At 41.5% G+C, this 20,852-nt stretch overlaps 1 protein-coding gene across 7 annotated transcripts in view; it reads right to left on the bottom strand.

The window, feature by feature from the left end:
• Window positions 1-20,852, bottom strand: part of rerea (arginine-glutamic acid dipeptide (RE) repeats a) — a 529,737-nt gene that overhangs the window by 179,329 nt on the left and 329,556 nt on the right. For all 7 annotated transcript variants that reach the window (XM_080215241.1, XM_080215245.1, XM_080215246.1 and 4 more), the window contains 2 exons: window positions 3,305-3,429; window positions 750-849 (listed from right to left, as the gene is read on the bottom strand). In XM_080215241.1, coding sequence (XP_080071367.1) covers window positions 750-849; window positions 3,305-3,429 — 225 coding nt within the window. The remainder of the gene's footprint in view (window positions 1-749; window positions 850-3,304; window positions 3,430-20,852) is intronic.

The raw sequence follows: 20,852 nt of genomic DNA, 5'->3' as shown, positions 1-20,852 counted from the left end.
ACAGTGTGCTGCAGTGAAATTGATGAAGTTTTCATCATACTTCCATAACTTTGGATGAATTAGCAATGTATATCATAGTGCCTACACAGAAATGCAGTAGCAGCATTGCTATCAATAGTTAGAGGTGTTTATTAAAAAAAACTATATTACTGGTGGTTTATGGTTTTAATGTCTGTTGTGGTATAACAAAAATTAAGTGGTCGGGTCGTTAAATGGCCTATATTTTCCATGTTCTTTAAAATCCAGATTCAACATTTTATTCTGTACTTAACTTCCATGACCTCCCACCTTGTACTGGAAGGCATAACCATCTAAGTCCTGATCTCAAATAGGTGGCCATCAATGCTATTAAACTGTCCAATTTTAATGCCAATATTTAAACCTTTAAGTAGCAAAGCTTTCAACAACACTCATATTACATTGATGTACAATTTTGTTTAAGATGCAACAGCTTCATAAAGCACTGGTACAATATTCAAAAATAACCAGGACAAAAATCCAGTCACTCAACTTTCTATTTTTATGGGCGTTCAATTATATTTATATTGAACTGAACAGGTTAAAAGCTCTGTATGCATTTTTTAGTAGAAGCAAATGCAAAGGTCTGAAGTAGCACCATTTCAATTTTATAACATATTTGCTAATAAATTAGATCATTGTTTCCGACAAGAATTAAAACTACGACCCAGAATTGAGAGTGCTAATCACTCCTGCAACACAGTAAAATGTCCAACACATAGGAAACTTACAGTATTTAATGCATTTACTGTAGTGTCATCACGAGATGCTGCAAGACAGCCATCTTCTGTAGATCCACCATCACACATCCCTGCAAAGGCAGCCATACTCCTGCAGGAAATACATTTATTCTGAATGCAAAACAATCACCAAAATAGGAAATAAATACATTCCAAATGCTGCAAAAATTTTCTGACACATTTAACAGTTGTTCTAATTTTCAGCTTACTGTGGGTTAAATTCTACCAGATCGATATAAAGCCAGCTGCCTATAACTATATAGCACTTTTAACATAATAAAGCATCTCAAGACAATTCACAGGAACAAAGCACAGTGACATTGAGCCACATAAGGATATATTATGTCAGATGGACAAAAACATGCTCAAACAAGTAGGTTTTAAGGAGCGCTTTAAAGGGGAAACCAAAGATAATGAGTGAGGAGCTACTGGGAAGATATTTGAGAGTTTGGGCCAAGGCAACTAAGGCACGACGCTCCACGAGGCAACTAAAAATTATATCAGGGAAAGTTTTCCATTTCACAATTAGTCAGCATCGGAGTAATTTGGCAACAGCATTTTATCAATATAACTGAAAGAACAATTTCTTACACAGCTGTGGAAAACTCACAAACTCAATACAGCATTATGCAGAAGTTAAGTATTTTAAATTCCTCAGTACCTTCACTACTATAATTACCCAACTGAGTAGGGACTAATTTTGAAAGCAAAACAATGACAAGAAGCAACACAAGTGGCTTTATATTTCAAGCTGCTTCTAATCGAACTATAGTACATCAGTGGAATTTTCCCGTCACGCCCACGCAAAGGTCCAGAGACCCCTGGTGTTGGGGCATGTGCAGCTGGAAAATCCTGCCCCCAATCTTTCTCCTTTCTTTTCAGACTGCAAAATTTGAGACCATTCCGGACACAAGCGCCAGACTTTTCCGGCCGTTCACACCCCGACACTGCTGCAAGCAAGGTCGGAAAAATCTGGCGTTCAGCCATATCGCCGTTCACTGCAGCAGGGCCAGAGAACTCCACAGGTGTGAACAGCTGGAAAATTCTGGCCATGGTATCGGCAGGGCACAAATTGCCAAGTCTCCATTAATGCCATTGTTAAATGCCCAGTAAGAATCTTAACTGAGTCAATTTTATTTTGTTTCATCACTTCGCTCTACGGGTAAGTGCTGGGATCCACTTGGTGCCTAACCATCCATCCGAGATTTGGAATCATTGTATGTGGAATTGCCTTATAATTTTGTTTCTTTCTCACTCCCCTGCTGAAGAATCAAATTCAACTGTACTAATGCTCTTCAAGAACCATAAGTGGTACAAACTGCATGAGCATTAAGTCTAACTGCCCCATGTGTTAATTAAAAAGAAAGCATCAGTAGATTATTTTACCTGGATTGTGTCACCTCAAGGGTCAATGAATAGAGATCAAACACAAGACTCCTCTTCCTCCCAGGCCCAGGGATCCTGAAGCTAACTGTAGCTCCCTAAGTATCCGCCTAACAGATCAGCAAACGCAGTACAGAACAGGGCTCGAGTCGGAACCTTCCCATCTGTGTTATTCAGTTCCATGTTGAACTGTTATTTGCCAAATAAGCCCTGTTGTGCCAAAATAGCTTTCTCTAAAGATACCAACTCCCCCTCCCCCCCAAGCCTGTCTAGTTCAGATTCAGATGACCAAACGTTTGGCCTTTTTTGGAGTGCATTTATCACTTATAATTCCCACTGTAAACGCTACTTCCTGCTTATGTAAACATAACCATAAAGCTGGATCAGTCTATCAATTGTGACACAATTGGTAGATTGATCCAGCTTTACGGTTATCCACTAATTCTGTACAATGGGGCAAATTCTCCTTTATTCTGCAAGATGGAAACAGTCCAGTTCTGCAGAGTGTTGAATGTAATTCACTGACTGATGCCTTTCGTGTGTTTAGTTGCAGATGGACATGGACTGATGTCAAGACCACTTTGCCTGCTCATTTTCTGTTGATGAAATACTTCAGTGGCATGGCGGCACAGTGGTTAACACTGCTGACTCACTGCGCCAGAGTCCCGGGTTCAATTCTAGCCTTGAGTCACTGTCTGTGTGGAGTTTGCGAATTCTTCCCATGTCTGCGTGTGTTTCCTCTGGATGCTCAGATTTCCTCCCATAGTCCAAAGATGTGTGGGTTAGGTGGATTGGCCATGCTAAATTGACGCTAGTGTCAGAAAGGAACTAGCAGGGTTAATGCATGGGGTTCTGGGAATAGGGCATGGGGGGAATTGCAGTCGGTACAGACTCGATGGGTTGAATGGCCTGCTTCTGCAATGTTCTACAAGGTAGGGGAGAGATTCGGGGGGGAAAGAGACGTGCCCCAAAACTGCAGTGGTACGAAAAAACAGCTTTTTGAAAGTGCAAAATTTGATGAACCAACTGTTCAATCCATATTTAATCAAAATCTAATTATCAAATATTTATATTTTCCTCACATACATTTAAAAAAGGCATCAAAGCATCTGGAAACTTTGACAGTAATGACTGAATGGGTCAGACTATTGGCATGTTCTTACCTGGCTGCTCTCAGATACATCAGAAGATCACAATCATTGACACCTGGTGTCCAAACCAGTTCTTCATGTTCAGTCACCATCTCACCCGTGGACAAGGGAAGAGGTTTCAATTCGGGAAGCTTAGCCTAAAAAAGAGCATTTAAATATAATTATAATTCAACAAGAAGTATGATTTATCCTTGTAGAACGTGGTTTAGAACAGAGATAATCTAAATCTAAGAACTTCTTCGGAACAAATATAAACAGACATAGAAGGAATCAAGGCGGCATGAAAATAAGATTATCAATTCACAAAGTAATTATGGATGAGGAAAACCATTTGGTTCATCTTAGTTCATTCATCCAGAAAGAACACAAAATGTCCTCAGTGGACCATCCATTTTGCTCTTAAATGGTTCCAAGATTTTTACCTCTACCAGTCCATCTGGAATTCCATTCCGTAAACTCGAAAATTGAACATAGCAAAAAAAAATGCATTTTTTAAAATCTTATCTATTTTCAGCATGGGAGGTCTGTGATCTGAGCCGACATGAACCTCAGCTGTATTTATTAGTCAGTTGTACATTTTCTAGCCATTTACTTCAGGCAATAGCTAGCTTAGACTTTGTCCACTGTAATGTGAGGAGGCCTAGGCCTCTATGTGTTATCCAAGATGATCTGAAATCCAAAACACAATCGGCCTTGAGGGTTTTGGTAAAGGATACTCAACCCGTACCCAGTTTTTCAATCTTTCTCCATTTGTATAGTTTCCTGCTTTTCTATTCTTCCTGTTACAGTGAAACATGTTCACATTTTCTTACATACCTCATCTGCCAAATTTTGCCCACTCACTTAACCTATCTATATATCTTTGTAGCCTCATTGTAGCCTCTGTTTTGAAACAGGCCCAACAATGGCTCTGAAACATAATTCCAAGGAAATTACATAAAATTGCCTGAGGCTAAACACCTGCATTTCCATGTATTACACAAGGCACAACTGGCTAGTTTTTCCCGGTCCCTAGTCAGTGTATATTTGTACTAAGTAAACATCAATACGTGTTTGATCTGCCAATGACTGCTTCAAAAAAAAGTAAACAAAATACAACTAAAGATTGACTTTAAGACAATGTGCAAACACCCATATAAAGAGATGGTTTTCAAAGGTTAATGCATTAGCAATTCTATAGTGTTCTGCATAGTCATGCTGCTCCCCAAAAATATAATTTCCCTAAACATTAAGCACTGCTTTCCCCTTTGCTTTCGGTAAATTGTTGAATATAACCTCTAATGACCCATGGAAATAGTTATTAAGGAGAGTAAAGTGATACAACCATTGCTGTTAAATTAATATCACTATCATCATGGGATCCAATTAGTAGTAATCACTTGTACAGACAGTTCATTGCCTTTTGGGCATTAGCCTTTAATTTTTTTTGTATGGCACATTGTTACAATTTTAAAATTGATCAACAGGCCCAGTGAAGTAATGCTTAAATTGAACCAATTACTTGATAAAGCATTTGAACGTCAGGCATTTACAAGCATTTTATAATTTTTAAACATTTTAGAATACCCCCGCAATTCCAGTTACGGACATCAACCAAATGGATTTCAGGTGACAAAGAGCGTGCTAAGGAAATATGTACCTTTATGATACAAGCTTATCCAAAGCATAGGCAGGCATCAGCTTGGCTGCTTCTTTGGGAATGAGGATGCAAATGAGGAAGTAGACATTTTGAATCTTTGTAAAGCAAACACTTACATCACCAAGGAAGATAACACTCCAAAAAAACAATGAGATGAATGTCTAAATTTGTGCTGAATAAACACATGTAATAGTTGCACAAATTTCCTTGTTATGCTACTGTCAACTGTAGCCCATTTGGTTAATGTCTCTAACTGGAGCTAAAGGGGTATTATAAAACATTATAATAATGCAACCATATACTGAATGCCTCACTAAATACTGTTTCAATTCAAACATAACTTTAGTATTGATCTGTTATAACATTTTAATCATGTGCCATATGGAAAAAATAAAGGCAATTAAAAATGGAAAGAATACCATCAGTGGATAGTGCATTCGGTGTTAAAACATCTATATCACAGAACTCAAAAGTATGTAAATGAAATTTAAAATAGGGAAATATTTGTAGATTAAAGCCTTTCTTCCTTTTAACTCAAACACAACTCTCTCATTTGACAGCAACAAAAGCAGGTTGAAATATTACACTATCTTAATCTCAAACTATAACCACACAGAGGTTACTGTAAGGTGTAAACATTCAGTGCTTTGTTCGGTATTCTTACAAAATCTGTCAATTTTTAGCAGTGCAATAAATTCCCACTAATCTGTCAATCACGTTTTCAGATTAGAAACACCAACAACAACAATAACAAGGAGGGGAAAAAAAATCAAAGGAGGAATAATTGATGCGACTTTTAGTCAAGAACAAAAGTTTATTTCAATGAAAATTAGATATCAAGACTCTGTAGGGGCGGGAATTCAGCAAAGTATCAAGGTCTGGTTGAAAAGCGGCATGTTGGGCTGGTTTCTTTCCAGAACTTCTGACACAGTCAATAAAAACTAGGTGGCTGTGTTTCACACCATTGTGCTGAAGGATGGGGCCTAAATGCACTAGTAATGTTCAGCTGCATTGAGATCAGCCCAGTCAGCGGAAAAGATAACTCCACTCCACCCCAGAGGTCTCAAGGGCTCCCCACCTTCACAATCAGAGCCAGCATTTCCGTCCCCCACTCCAAAGCCAATGCTGGCACCCACCACTCCCTGCACCCACTCACCCCCCCCCAAAATCATCGCTGGCATCTTCAGCTCCCAAGTCCGCTCCTCTCCCCCACCACTAATAAAGGAGTCCCTCCACTCCCATGTGGGTCTGCCCCAGCACCGCCCCATGGCATAGGTTGGCATGGTGCCAAGCTGTGCCAGTGGCTAGTGGCAGGCCACTGATTGGCCATGTCCTTCTCCCCGAGTGCCATACTCACCTTTACGTCAGGGCATGTTTGGGGGTGGGGGTTGCACAGCTGACAATGTGAGATTCGCAGGGGTGGCCAGCCATTGAGTTGGCCAGCAATCGGGGCCACTGTGCATGCACTGATCTCAGTGCTGACAGATCAGCATATGCGCAGTAGCCCACTCAGCACTATGTTGCCAGTATCTACAGCGGAACAGGCTCCGCCCACTGGCTTCTGGGGTGATTCAAGTTAGTGAACTCTGCACTGCACAGTGAGAGAGATTCATTTTGAAACTCTTGCTGAAAAAAACCCAGCGTGATTTATTCCAATTTTTACGCAAATTCAACACTGAATATTTTTGGGAGAACCCCACCCATTAATTCTGTTTCTCCCTCCACAGATGCTGACTGATCTGCTGAGTATTTCCTGCAATTTCTGCTTTTGATATGGCCTCTAAGGTTAACTATATCAGAATTCTAACTGGGGCCTTCCAGTTTGTGTAGCTTGTTTCTTTATCAAGAGAGTCACTGGGGACAAACAATGATGATCTGCTATTTATTTTAAACTTAGGATTTTCTGCAATCATTTTGTTTATAATAAGCATAATTTTTATATAGAGTAACTTTTACTGATTTACATGATGTCTAGTAGGTTTGTACAATGGAAATCTCTACTGCATGGCTTTTATGCGCAGTGCACAGACAATATGCCTCAGGCTATGTTGGATGGTGAGCTGTAGCTTCTTTCACAGTGCAACGTGACCCCTAGCAACCTGCCAGAAGATGTATAGATTTCCTGAACTGCTTACAATTCAATAAAAAAAATACGTGAAACAGTGCGCCTGCTGCAACACCAAGGCTGCCTATATCAACATGCGTGGGTTGAATGCACTGGAATGTATGCTTCCACCCAACTGCAGCTGAACCTAGTTTCCTCGCTCGCATGTGGCACAGAAACTGATAGGATCAACTCATTAATTGGATCTGTCACTCTGCCTGCTGACAAACATAACAGCCAGAGAAGGATCAATTTGGTTGAAGGCATGCTAATCCCTCCCTCAAGAGGGACTGGGAAAAGTTATCATGTCTTACTTTCAATTTAATAACATACAGAAAAAAAAATCTAACAATGCACGTAGCACCATTCATGCCCCATTTACACCTGCATACAACAACTGGCATATTGCAAATTCCTACATGCTGTTGAGTTTTAGGTCTCTGAACTGGATCTTTACTCAAATTTGGAATCTGTTCCCCACAAGGTGGTTAGGGCTAGGACAGTTGATCATTTTAAAATGGAGATGTTGATAGATTTATTTTTGTTACACACATGCATTAAGGCTTATTATTAAGGGACAGCACGGTGGCACAGTGGTTAGCAATGCTGCCTCAAAGCCAGGGACCCAAGTTCAATTCTGTCCTTGGGTCACTGTCTGTGTGGGGGTTGCACATTCTCCCCGTCTGCGTGGGTTTCCTCGGGTGCTCCAGTTTTCACCCACAGTCCAAAGATGTGCGAGTTAGGTTGATTGGCCATGCTAAATTGACCCTAGTATCAGGGGATTAGCAGGGTAAATATATGGGGTTACGGGAATGGGGTCTGGGTGGGATTGTTGTTGTTGCAGACTCCATGGGCCGAATGGCCACCTTCTGCACTGTAGGGATTCTATGAATATGGAATCAAATGGGTAGAGTTAAAATATAGACCAGCCATGATACAACAACTGAACAGGATCAAGGGTTGAAAGGCTGGCTCATGTTGCTATGTTCACGTTCTCATGCAATAATACGAAATCATATTATTATAGCGAGCAATACTGGATGAATCCAAGATTTGTTATTACATGTCACAAGCTGTACACTTGAGGCACTACCTTATTTTAAGCATTACAGTGGTACAAGCACCAAGCAAGGGCCACCTTAACGGAGGGGCACTTAATTATTTTTTAAACTGGGACTGTATCCATGTGTCACTATAAATAATGTGGAGATGCCAGTGTTGGACTGGGGTGGGCACAGTAAGGAGTCTCACAACACCGGGTTAAAGTCCAACAGGCCTATTTGGTAGCACGAGCTCTGATGAGGGGGCAGCGCTCCGAAAATTCATACTACCAAATAACCCTGTTGGACTTTAACCTGGTGTTGTGAGACTTCTTATTATCACTATAAATGAATGAGCCATCTACGCTTTAACTGCCTTTGACCACCTAGAATAATGATTAGAATCAAAAACATTCCAAACATTACAGGAGTAGAGTGCAGGCAACAACGTGTGCAGCACTCATATAAACGCTGAGATATATATGTATATATCAAAAATTAGAATACTCATTAGCGGAAAAAGAAAATCAATGCTTTACAAAATCTGGACTTCTCTTAAGTGCTCAGAAATAAAAACAATATCCAGAGCTTTGCTGCTGGATAATGACAGTTCAAGAGAAGGGACTGACCCATGTGTACTCATTTTGACTTCTGCAGTCCCATCAGTAAAGGGAGCATATATCAGCAAATGGACCTGAATTCCACTTCAGGCCAATATCCAATAATACCAAACCCCCAGCTACAAAGGCCTGGATTTTATTTTTTAATTATACATTGATGAATGGTTTGTTGCAGTGTTTTAAGCTTTGTGAGGTTGCAGAATTGAAGACTATTCCCTAGCTGGTAAATGTAAGTCAATGAAAGAGCAGTCTTTTCTCTACCAATAAAGGATCAGCCTTTGTCCATCCTCCAGGCTGTGACGCTCAATACACTGCTACCATCAGGTGAAAATATAATCACTTCAGAAAAGTAGTAGAGGATGTGATGAATGCTGCAGATATTGGTGGAACAGACCAAGCGTGCGGCAGCATTCAGTAGTGAGGTTAGGAACAATGCTTGGAAGGGGTTGGGGGAAGAGGGTTGGGGAGGAGACAGAGAAAGAATAGTGCAATTGATGATGGACTAAACCTGGAAGTAGGTAACTTCAGTGGAGCAAACCAAAGTAGGTGACAGAGGCAATGGTTAATGTAGGCATGCAGGTGCATTTGGACAGAATCGGGTCGTTTTGCAGCTGACAGAGCTCACTTGGGAAGAACGACCACTTTAGCAAGGTATCAAGTCTACCAGCAACAATGTCATCAAACTTTGATAGGGAACAAAATTGGCATCAATTGGACAGGGTGTAGGGACGGCCAAGTCACGCTCGTGCCTTCTCCATCACCTTTATCTTTCATGTATCTTTCTTCTTCTAAAGTGCACTGGAAACAAAGCTTGCCTACCTGTTGGGAGCATTGCGGCTTCCTTGCTATCAGGAGCTGAATATATGTGTTGGTAGATTTTGGTAGGTACATATGCGCAACTAATCAGGCTTGCAAATCACAACAAGTCAAACAGCTTCAAATTAAGGGCACACATTGAATGGTCCCTAATTAACCTTCCCCACCGTGCAGTTCAGAGTGCTCACACATCCAGAAAAGTCTTGCAAATTGGTTTGCTCTGTTTTGATATTTTGGTTACCACGCGATCATTTTAGCAGCCTGCTCAAGCGGCTCAAAGACCAATTTTTTTTTAAAGCAAAAATGAAAAATGCCTTTGCTTGCAGAACCACTCACTGTTTTTGTTGGGGAACGCATTCACTTAGCACTCCTACTGACAAAATTCTTCTGTATATTGCACTTGGTCTCTGCACCCTCAATGACACCCTAGACCTAATCTTTGTTTGGTGTCAAACGGTAGTTCAAAATATAGATCTCAGTTAAGTGTACATAACCAGCAGCAAGTTACAAGCTATGATGCAATTCTTCTGTTGCTTGATCCTAATTCTGATACTGTAATTGTAACATTAAAGGAAACAGCCAGGAAACTGGGGATAGCAAAATATTACAGTCTTTTAATCTTACGTTCATATCTAGTTTTTGAATGTTTTCTATTTGCTTGTAATAAAATAAAAGTTTTGCATTATCCAGTTGCAAGTACACATGGGCCCACATGACACAACTCCCTTCAATTTACCAACACGTTTAGAGCTGATAGAATAGTTAGTGATAGAATGCCTTGATTTTTCAAAAATACTCTTCTTTTTCCAAAGCTTGTCATGGCATCGTCCATTCCTATCTCTGAAATTTAGTCTAGTCCTATAAACCTCCACAACATCAGCACTACTGTACTTCCCGGCTTCTTGCATATTCCTGATGGGCAGCATGTTGGCACAATGGTTAGCCCTGCTGCCTCATAACATCAGAAACCCGGGTTCAATTCCATCTTCGAGTGACTGTGGGAAGTTTGCCCGTTCTCTCCATGTCTGCCTGCATTTCCCATGGGTACTCTTTCCTCCCGCACTCCAAAGTAGCGCCAGTTAGATTGATTGCTGGGACTTGGAGCTGAAGGCAAAGGTCCCATGCATCCACACAGAAAAGGAAAACTCAAAACGGGTGCAAAAACTCTAAAAGAAGCGATAAAGACAGGGGGAAGTTATAAGTGAAGTTCCAAGTAAGGCAAGAAGACAGAGAAAATAGGGCAGCATGCTGGCACAGTGGTTAACACTGCTGCCTCACAGCAATAGGAACACGGGCCCAATTCGAGCCTCAGGTGTGGAGTTTTCACATTCTCCCCATTTCTGCATGGGTTTCCTCCAGGTGGTCCGGTTTCAGTCCAAAGATGTGCAGGTTAAGTTGACTGGCCATGCTAAATTGCCCCTTAGTGTCAGGGGGGCTAGCAGGGCAAATATGTGGGGTTACAGGGATAGGGCCTGGGTGGGATTGTGGTCAGTGCAGATTTGGTGGGCTGAATGGCCTCCTTCTATACTGTAGGGATTCCAGAATTCTATGAAAATGGGTATGCCTCAAAATTCTTTTACAGTGTAGAGTTGCCATGTCATACGAAAGATTGGGAATCATTGCAAAGAGCAGCAGCTGAAGATGTGGCACTTTGTTGGGATGGATCAGAAGGAGCTTTATTCTGTATTTAATTATGATATATCTAACCACAGAATTCTTGATGCAGACACAAAAAGCAAATAGCTCAACATGCCTCAACCGTGGTAGGCACAACATCCAGAAAAAAGGGCAAATCCTTGCTGTCAATCACATTTATTTCTGTTTGTTTCCATTGTGCAAAGGCAGCATATTCAAGCTCTAAAATATTTATAGATCAAGAGAAAGCAGAGCAAGCTTTAATATAGGTTATAAAAAACTTGAATAGTAATCAACTTCATAAATCTACCACTGTCTTTAGTTCCTTCAGCTGGACTGTTGTAATGCATACAAGGCAGCAACATTATCTACGTGTAAAGGCCAGGAATGCATTTTTCTTGTAACTTGCCAACCCAAATGAATGACCTGTCCTGAATATCACAAGAAAAGGCATTTTCAAAAGCTCGCTCACAACCAGAATTGTGGTCACCTTGAATAGGAAAAGAACTAAATGTTCTGGATTCAATTAGAACATAAGATTAACAGAAAGAATAGAATGCAGAACTTCTATTAAATGAATACAAAACAGATTGACAATAACAGTGAATTCAAGCTTTCAGCCATTAAAGTATCTTGTTGCAAATAATGTCATTTCATAATCTTAAATAATAAATAATGTCATTTCATAATCTGGGTACAAAAGAGTTTTTTTTTTAAACCTTGTATTTGATGAGCACGATTAGGTTAAGTAGATGATGCAGATCAGCAGCACTGCTGCAAACAAACCACACCCTCAGAAAACCACCATCTGCTGCATCCACTGGCTCTAAACACTTTGTTTGCACATGAATGTTAACAGGAGTACTTGAGATTTGTATGCGAGTGAGTTGGCACAAACAGTAAAAATGGAGCAAAGATAATACAGAATTTAGTGTTACAAAATATTAGATTCACTGATTAAATTATGAAATATAATGTCTTTTAGAAATCTCCACCTCTCAGGCAGCACAGGCCTGCTGCCTCTCAGTGCCAGGGACAAGGGTTTAATTCCCAGCTTGCGTCACTGTGTGTGCAGAGTCTGCACTTTCTCCCCATGTCTGCGCCGGTTTCCTCCGGGTGCTCCAGTTTCCTCCCACAGTCTGAAAAAGACGTGCTGGTTAGGTGTACTGGCCATGCTAAATTCTCCCTCAGTGTATCCGAACAGGCACTTGAGAGTAGCGACTAGGGGATTTTCACAGTGACCAAACTGCAGGGTTAACGTAAGCCTGCTTGTGACACCAATAAACAAACTCAAAGCTCAAAGTTCCAATTTTATTAGTGTCCCAAGTAGGCTTACATTAACACTGCGATGAAGTTACTGTGAAACTCCCCCAGTCGCCACACTAGGGCGCTTGTTTGGGCACACTGAGGGAGTATTTTAGCACGGCCAATTCACCTAACTAGCACAGCCAATTCACATAACCAGTGCATCTTTGGAGTGTGGGAAGAAACTGGAGCATCTGGAGGAAATCCACGCAGACATAAGAACTTGCAGACTTCGCACAGTGACCCGAGCTGGTAATTGAACAAGGTCCCTGGCACTGAGAGGCAGCAGTGCTAACCACTGCGTGCCATGCCATCCACACATCTCTTGAAAGCAATTCAAGAGATTGGAATTACACGGGCTACTAAATTAGCGTGGGCATTGACTTGTGAATCCTTTAAATGAAAGAGCATGACTAGCATCGCACCTAATGGTCCCCCTCTCTGGTCACAGTTCTTAGTCCTGCTTAGCAGCTTTAATAGGGCCAATTAACTCAGCTGAAGAAACCAGAACTTGGTCGAAGAGAAACGAAAACAAGTGTTGCACAATCAGCAGCACTGTGTCCATGCACCATTAAATATTAGCTCTGGCAAGTTTTATTTCTTTTATTTTAATTTCAGCTAGTCTCTGCACATTTGTCAAGGCGATGTGGTGCATTGATGCATAAAGGAAGCACTGATTGACAAATACCAAATTGGGCTTCAGGGACAGAAGAACATCAATCCTTACACAATCAAAGATGTTGACTGAGTTTTTGTTCATCGCCAACTAATTATGTCTCAAAGATCTCTTCCCAATCTAAAACTTCAAATCCTCTTTAAGGCATATATAGTTTGCTCCAAATAATGACCTATGGGTAGGAGTTTGTTTCCTTGTCCCCTTTTCAAACTTCCCCCTGCAAAGACATCAACTCTTAAGCTGAATTATGGCTTTCCTGGCTGGCTGTATCCCTGCAGCAAACTGGGTGTGAGCACTAACTCCACTGTGTGTGGAGTTTGCATGTTCTCCCTGTGTCTGCATGGGTTTCCTCTGGGTGCTCCAGTTTCCTCCCAAAGTCTAAAGATGTGTAGGTTAGGTTGATCGGCCGTTCTAAATTGCCCCTTAGTGTCAGGGGGATTAGCAGGGTAAATACTTGGGGTTACGGGGATAGGGCCTGGGTGGGATTGTGGTTGGTTCAGACTTGATGGGCCAAATGGCCTCCTTCTGCACTGTAAGGATTCGATGATTCTAAGTTGGTGGTGCATGGTAGCAGGCTGTTTATCTGTGAAGGCGCTGTAATCCTGTTCTCAACTCAACACCTGTACGGCTGCATGGTGCTGTTAATTGTTCTCCTGTCAAATTCTAGCTCTCTAAGCCAAGAAGCTGATGCCAATAGAAGCATCCCAACCGCTGCCCTGACTGAATTTAGATATCTCCGTACACCAGGTATTGCACCTGCAACGTTCCAAGTCCGTGTGGTTCAGCAATTTAGCACAAAAATGCAGCATTTAGTCCATTATACCTGTCTAAATGCTAGCTATTCAACTGATACCATCTATTCAATTTTAATTTTCCTGTGTCTTTTTAGATGATTTCTGTTCAAATATCGACTGCAAATTGTGATATTGGCTTTGCCTCAATAACAACTGTGCTTAAGTATTTCACGTTCCAATAAGCTAGTGATGAAGACCTTCATCTTTCATTCTGTGATTGATAATGCATGCCTTCTTACTCCCCACCAATCACTAGAAAAGTAGAGTTTAATTTTCTCAAAGCATTTCACAATTTGAGATTTTTTTGTTTCATCAAAAAAGCTGAATTTTTGCACTTTTTCATAGCCTATCCTCTTATAATGGTGTAATTCTAATGGATGCTTGTTGTACTTTTCCTACGGATTCACTCTCTTTCCATTAATGGAATGAAATACACCAACCAGGTCTTAACTAACACATAGTATAAATTGAGCAAAGCTTCCTTACTTTTCTATTCAATTGTCTAACGCATATAACCCTGAATTTCATTTTCCTTTTTCAAAATATCTTTCCTACTTCATCTCCAAGGTCCGTGCATCTGAACCCATAGAAGTCTCACTGATTAAGTTTGTTAAGCTCAGAGGGAACATGTCTGTAGTTAAAGCTTGGGAGGCAATCAGTGGAAATAGTTTGTCTCAGAATTATTTATTTTAATTTTTCCTTTAATGTTTTACTATTGTCTTGCATATATTTGTACAATGAATAGCGAGACAAAAGAACTGCTGATCAGAAACAGTACTGAGCCCAGTCCTGGCAGCGTAAAAAAAATTGGATTAACATCTCCTGATTTAGCTAATAACCTGGGGACGGGACAGTGAAGTTTTTAGGATAACTAGTTTCTTATCAGAAGTATTTTTCTGAATTAATCAGGTTACAATCACTGCAGTTCATCCGAAGGTGGATTAAGTTTACCTACCGTAAATATTGTATTCTTCATTCTTTGAGAACTTAAATCTTCATCTACAAACAGAATCATTGTCAAACATAGGGTGGAGGGAGATAGAATCCTTTAAGGAATTTGAATCCTTGAGCAGCCAGTTTGGTCAGGAATCTTTTCCCTCTGATCTGTAAAGCTATAAATATCCTTGGTAGTTTGGACCACAGAATTAACGGAGACTGTAAATAGCAATGTAGAAGTATCACTACATCACAGATACCAGTCTCAGACTTGGTACATACTCACCCAAATTTGCAAAGCATCTTGAGAATGTAACTTTCCGCTCCAATTACCTTTTCATTAATTTTTCAGGAGGAATAAACATCTTGCACTGGGGACTTTATGAATCTAGTCTGCATGCGAAAAATGACACTGGGGAGTCTGTTACAGACCATGTAAACAAGAGTTCCTCATTAACTGTGGGAACTTGGGGAGATCTGTCTGGTTTGGAAGCAATTGTTGCACATCGCAGTGCAGAATGTCTGCTCTGAGGATAGCTCCAATGTTTTCCGATAGGAGTCTTACTATTCTCATGCAGATTTTTTCACAGAATCCCTACAATACAGAAGGAGGCTATTCGGCCCATCAAATCTACACCGATGACAATCCCACCTAGCCCCTATCCCCTTAGCTCCATGTATTTACCCCGTTAGTCCTCCTGAGCCTAAGGGGCAATTTAGCATGGCCAATCAACCTAACCTGCACATCTTTGGATTGTGGGAGGAAACCAGAGTACCTGGAGGAAACCTATGCAGTCACAGGGAGAATGCACAAACTCCACACAGACAGTGACCCAAGCCGGGGTGCTGTAATGCAGCAGTGTTAACCACTATGCCACCAACCACCTTTTTCAATAAACTGGCTTTTGAATGATGAACGTTGAAGCCAGAAAGGCACTTAACCTAAGCTCTGGGAGTCACGTTGCATTCCATATTCTTTTTTTGGTCAGTTGTGGCAACTCATCACCATGCTGTAAAGTTCCCAAACTTAACTCTGAGAATTCCAAATCCCTCGTTTCTATTTGCTCAATATAGATAGCACATACCCATAAAGCCATGCAACTTAAGTGGAGAACAAAGGTCTAAAGATTGTATATGCATGTGTGCTGATAATATGCAACTTTATCTCTCCGCCCACTTTCCCAGTCTGACACCCACTTTTCCCACCCCCACTGCTTCTCTGCTGTCAATGGGAATGCAAAAACAGGAATAATCTATTCAGTCCCTTGGGCCTGTTCTGCCAATTAAGTAGGTCATGACTGATTTGTATTTCTGTTCACCCTGGATTCTCAGTACACAATGCATGTTCTTCATCCCACCTCCTTTAATAATTTCGACAAAGATCTATCAAACTCAGATTGGAAATTTTCAGGTGACCTAGCCTCAATAGGCTTTGAGGGGTGTTGGGGGAGGAACAGGTGGCAGAGGAGAAAGGGTTGCAGATTTCCCACCAGCCTTTATCTGAAGAAGTGCTTCCTGACAACATCTCTCAACAGTCAAGTTGTAAATTTCAGGTTATGTCCCTTTTTTGGGACAACCTCACAAGGAAGAAGTTTCCATCAACCCCACGCTTAAACTGTTGTCGTGACTTTTCTTTTAATTTCCTCCAGCTAAACACAGAACTCTGAAATTATTGGCCCAACACCTGTCACAAAATTTAAAGTGGGTGGTGGTGAGGAGGGAGGAGGAGGAGAGAATGGGGAGAACAAAAAATTCTAAGTCCCGATCAAGGGTGAAAACGGGAGAAACTTGTGTCGATTTTTGGGTGACAAAAATCGAATCTTATCTGACTTTGCCAAAATAAATCATGACAAACTTGTTTTCTGCCAGCAGGGGATGAGAGTGGGGTCTAAATCACTCAAAAGCTGGCTGATAGCAGCAGAGGGCATAATTGGGCATGTGCAGGTTTCTGCGATCTCAGAGCACAGAAACCTGTCACTGCTTCTTGCGGTAGCCAGCCTCCATGGTTGAAACCCGCACCCCTCGCTACCATGGGGCTCCACAGTTAATCGCCACCCCTGCCCCTGCCACCGATTGTTGTTGCAGAATTCACAGTGGTTCCTGCACCCCCACCAAACGGCACACCCCCAGTCTGGCCCCTTCCCCTTGGCACTGCGGGCACTGCCAGGGTGACAGACTGGTAATGCCAGAGTGGCACTGCCCAAGGGGCAGTCCCCACCTTCTGGCCCTGATTTCCTGGGAAGTATCAATGGCCTTTGGTTTGACCGGTGAGGCAGTCACAGCTGGTCCTCGTTGACAGGATCTATATGTGATCCTCACTGAAGCAAACCTTCCCCGGTGAGGCCAGAAAGGTAAGTGAGCCCAGACAGTAATTCTATTAAAATGAGAGTTAACATGCATTTAAATATCATAATCAGCCTCACGCTTTTTGGGCGCAAAGCTGATCTCATTGCATTACCGGTGCTAGTAAGAGGCGAGAAATTGGGCACAGACCTGATTTCTCAGCTTCCTCGTAATCTTACTGGCTCACCCCGTCGATTGGCCAGCAAGGCGCAATGGTAAGATCATCCCCTGGGTCTTTGCCACTGATATCACCCTTCTCTCTGACCATTGTCTCAAGTTAAATCTGATTGTCCATAGCTTTGTGCCCTTTCAATCCCAAACTAAGTTTCTGACACCTCATTCTCTCCATCGTGAGGAGTAGCTCTATAAATTAGCCCACTTCCATGCCTACTCAGACTATGAGCAACAGAAACCCTCATCAATGTCTTTGTCTCTCAACTATTCAACAGACTCAAGCACCCACATCATTACCCCTACATAAATCCCTACTTCCTATATCACCTTCAGCACTGTCCTCCCCATCCATCACTTGTGTCCTTACTGAATGACACTGGGTGCTAGTCCAACAGTACCTCCAATTTAAAAACCTCATCCTTCTGTGTAACACCTTCACTAAGTTTTTGATCATTCTTCCTAATTGCATGTTCTTTGGCTCGGCGACCATTCAGCATTATGCTTTTGTGAAATGCTTTGGGGTGATTTTCTATGTTAAATCAGCCTTATAAATGCAAGAGATTGCTCCCTCTGCATGACCACATTAATTGCCATAACCTAGGCTTGCAGTTTTCTGCCGCAAAGTGAGAAAATTCCCATCAGCACTGTGTGGTCTACTCTTTGAAGTCCCATTATACACGCCTGGTTTCTATCGTTATCCTTCAGCTTGATTCTGGATAGAATTATTAAGTTTATCTGAAAGATCAGCTTGGTTCTAATGTCCCATCAAAAGGTATGGCAATTTAAAGGCACCTCAGCACAGAAGCCCTCCAGGGGCTTTAAATAAAACATTACCGTGCTGCCATCTTCCTCTTCAATACTGCAGAAAAATAAACCTAATCATGCCTCTGCAACCTAAGCAATGTAGCAAAATAACCTACCTAAAACGAATATGTATCCACACATCTGGTCTCCAGATAAAGCTACCCAGCACCACAAATCACCACACATCAATCATTTGGTTGGCATTAGCAGGCAGAAGGATCAAACCTGGACAGCTTGCAATGTCTCAGCAATATTGATGTTGAAAGTCTAGTATTACATCACTGACTGATTAAACCCGGCTTCTTAGGCAAGTATGTGAAAAGGGTACACCTAAAGTCGGGAGTTTAAACTCTGGAGGGAAATCTTGCATGATATGCTGCGATCTTCAGAAATGGAAACAGGTGGCCACCAAAATCCTATACGGATCATTTCTGGCACAGTGGACAATTTAAACTTCACTTTGAAGAGTTGACTGAGGATTAAGGAACCAGGACAGAATGGAATTCTGCACACATCCACCACCCCCCTTACCCTACCAAGCATTGCTTGCTGGATAAGAAAAATTGGAGGATAAGATTATTGTCATAGTACATAATGCAAAAGAACCCAAAGTTCCACTGGCAGAATTATTCCAATTTGTAGCCTTCCAAAAAAGGTACTCCAGAATTTAGCAAAAATGGCTTGGACCAAGTCAATGAGTTCCTTAATTTGTGCAAGAATATGATTTTGACCACATGGAGCATGGATAGTGTCCAAGGTACATCCCATTTTTTAAAAAAATCCATGGGACGTGGGCATTGCTGGCTTTTGATTTTGACCCAATGGCAGCGAAGAAATGGCAATGGCAAATCGGGATGATGAGGGGCTTGGAGAAAAACTTCTAGGGGGTGGTGCTCCACATATCTGCTTCCCTTTTCCTTATGGTAAACTTCATGTGTTTGGATGGTGTTGTCTAAGGAGTCTTGGTGAGCTCCTGCTGTTGATCTTGTAGATGGTACAAACTGCTGTCACTGGTTTTGGTGGTGAATATTTGTGGTGCTAATCAAGTGGGCGACATTGTCCTGGATAGTGTCAAACTTCTTGAGTGTTGTTGGAGCTACATGCAAGTGCACAGCATGCCATCACACTCCTAATTCTACCTTGCAGATGGTGGGCAGATTTTAGAGAGTTGGGAGGCAAGTGACTCACCGCATGATTTTTAGCCTCTGACTTTGTAGCCATATCAGCTTCTGGTCAATAGAAACCTCTAGGATGTTGACAGTGGGGGGATTTAGTGATGGTAATGTCAAAGAGCAATGGTTAGGTTCTCTCTTGTTGAAGATCGTCTTGTGGTTACTTGTACAAGTTTGCAGATATCAACAAGAACGAGTTTCGCAATCTAGGTGATGACTTCTCACAAATTCTCTGAATTCGTCTTTAAAAATCTGCCATAAATGCAGAGCAACTGAACTTGAAGCAGATTTCAGGAACCCTATAACCTGCTCTGCTGGATATGACTAATCTTATGCCACAGATTCTTGATCAGATCCTACAGGAAGGAATGTTTGGTCGATTTCTGTCAACACACTGGACAGGAGCGTGAATTTCAAACCTACTGTCACCTTAATGTTAGATGCAGAATGTTTTAACAATTCACGTTTCTCCATATCTGAATCAGAAATAGGCAAAAGGGTTTACAGTTGAATCATCCAAGCCCTGTTCCCAATGCTCTTTCCACGCTACACTGCCTGAATAGATATGTTGTATGATGTTGTCCCAAAAAAAATGTTTTCATGGGATTGATGAAAGTGACAACTGAAGAGCCAAAAGATCCTTTCTTAAGGATTTATTTTTAAGTTTTGTAGCTCTAATCATCTCCCATTTGCTTTTGACAGTGCTAACTCCTACTTGAATTTACCACCATGGCTGGCAACCTTTCTTCAGTATCTGATTCAAAGGGACAGTAGATTGTACTGTGGGAGACATCATGCTTAAGCACAACACAGTCCCTAAACATGACCTTTCCCAGCTAGCAGATGTCACGGTCCAGGATTTCAAGAGGATGCTCGATGGCACAAAACTGAGATGAGCTAATTTTACATAGACTAAGGATTAAAACTGAGATGTTCTCCCTTTGTATGGTTCAGCTTTGCCCTAGGAAGCAAACACACCAACTCAGCCTTCAGGAAACTTATAAGCACCAGTTAAATTAAATAATTATTGCTGATTTATGTGTAGTACAGAGACTGGCCTCTGAAGAAACGGATCTATAGCTATTCCCCATGTTCATGCCAATGGGTGAAAATCATCACAGCTCTCTGTATAAAAGCAAATTACTCCGGATGCTGGAATCTGAAACCAAAAGAGAAAATGCTGGAAAATCTCAGCAGGTCTGGCGGCATCTGTAAGGAGAGAAAAGAGCTGATATTTCAAATCCAGGTGGCTTGAAAGCTTTGACAAAGGGTTATCTGGACTCGAAACATCAGCTCTTTTCTCTCCTTACAGATGCTGCCAGACCTGCTGAGATTTTCCAGCATTTTCTCTTTTGGGTACAGCTCTCTGCACTTGATTTTGGGTGGGGGCTGTTGGCAGTTGAGGATTTAGATCAGTACTGAAGTTAGCTCAACAGATCAATTCCACTTGTTTAACCAGGAGTCCTGGACATATTCTGCCTTGGTTAATGGAATAAGAGAAT

This window comes from Carcharhinus amblyrhynchos, chromosome 30 (genome assembly GCF_965287045.1).
Source record: "Carcharhinus amblyrhynchos chromosome 30, sCarAmb.v2.hapA, whole genome shotgun sequence".
In the NCBI taxonomy this organism is placed as follows: Eukaryota; Metazoa; Chordata; class Chondrichthyes; order Carcharhiniformes; family Carcharhinidae; genus Carcharhinus; species Carcharhinus amblyrhynchos.
This window is presented reverse-complemented; position numbering and strand designations above follow the sequence as displayed.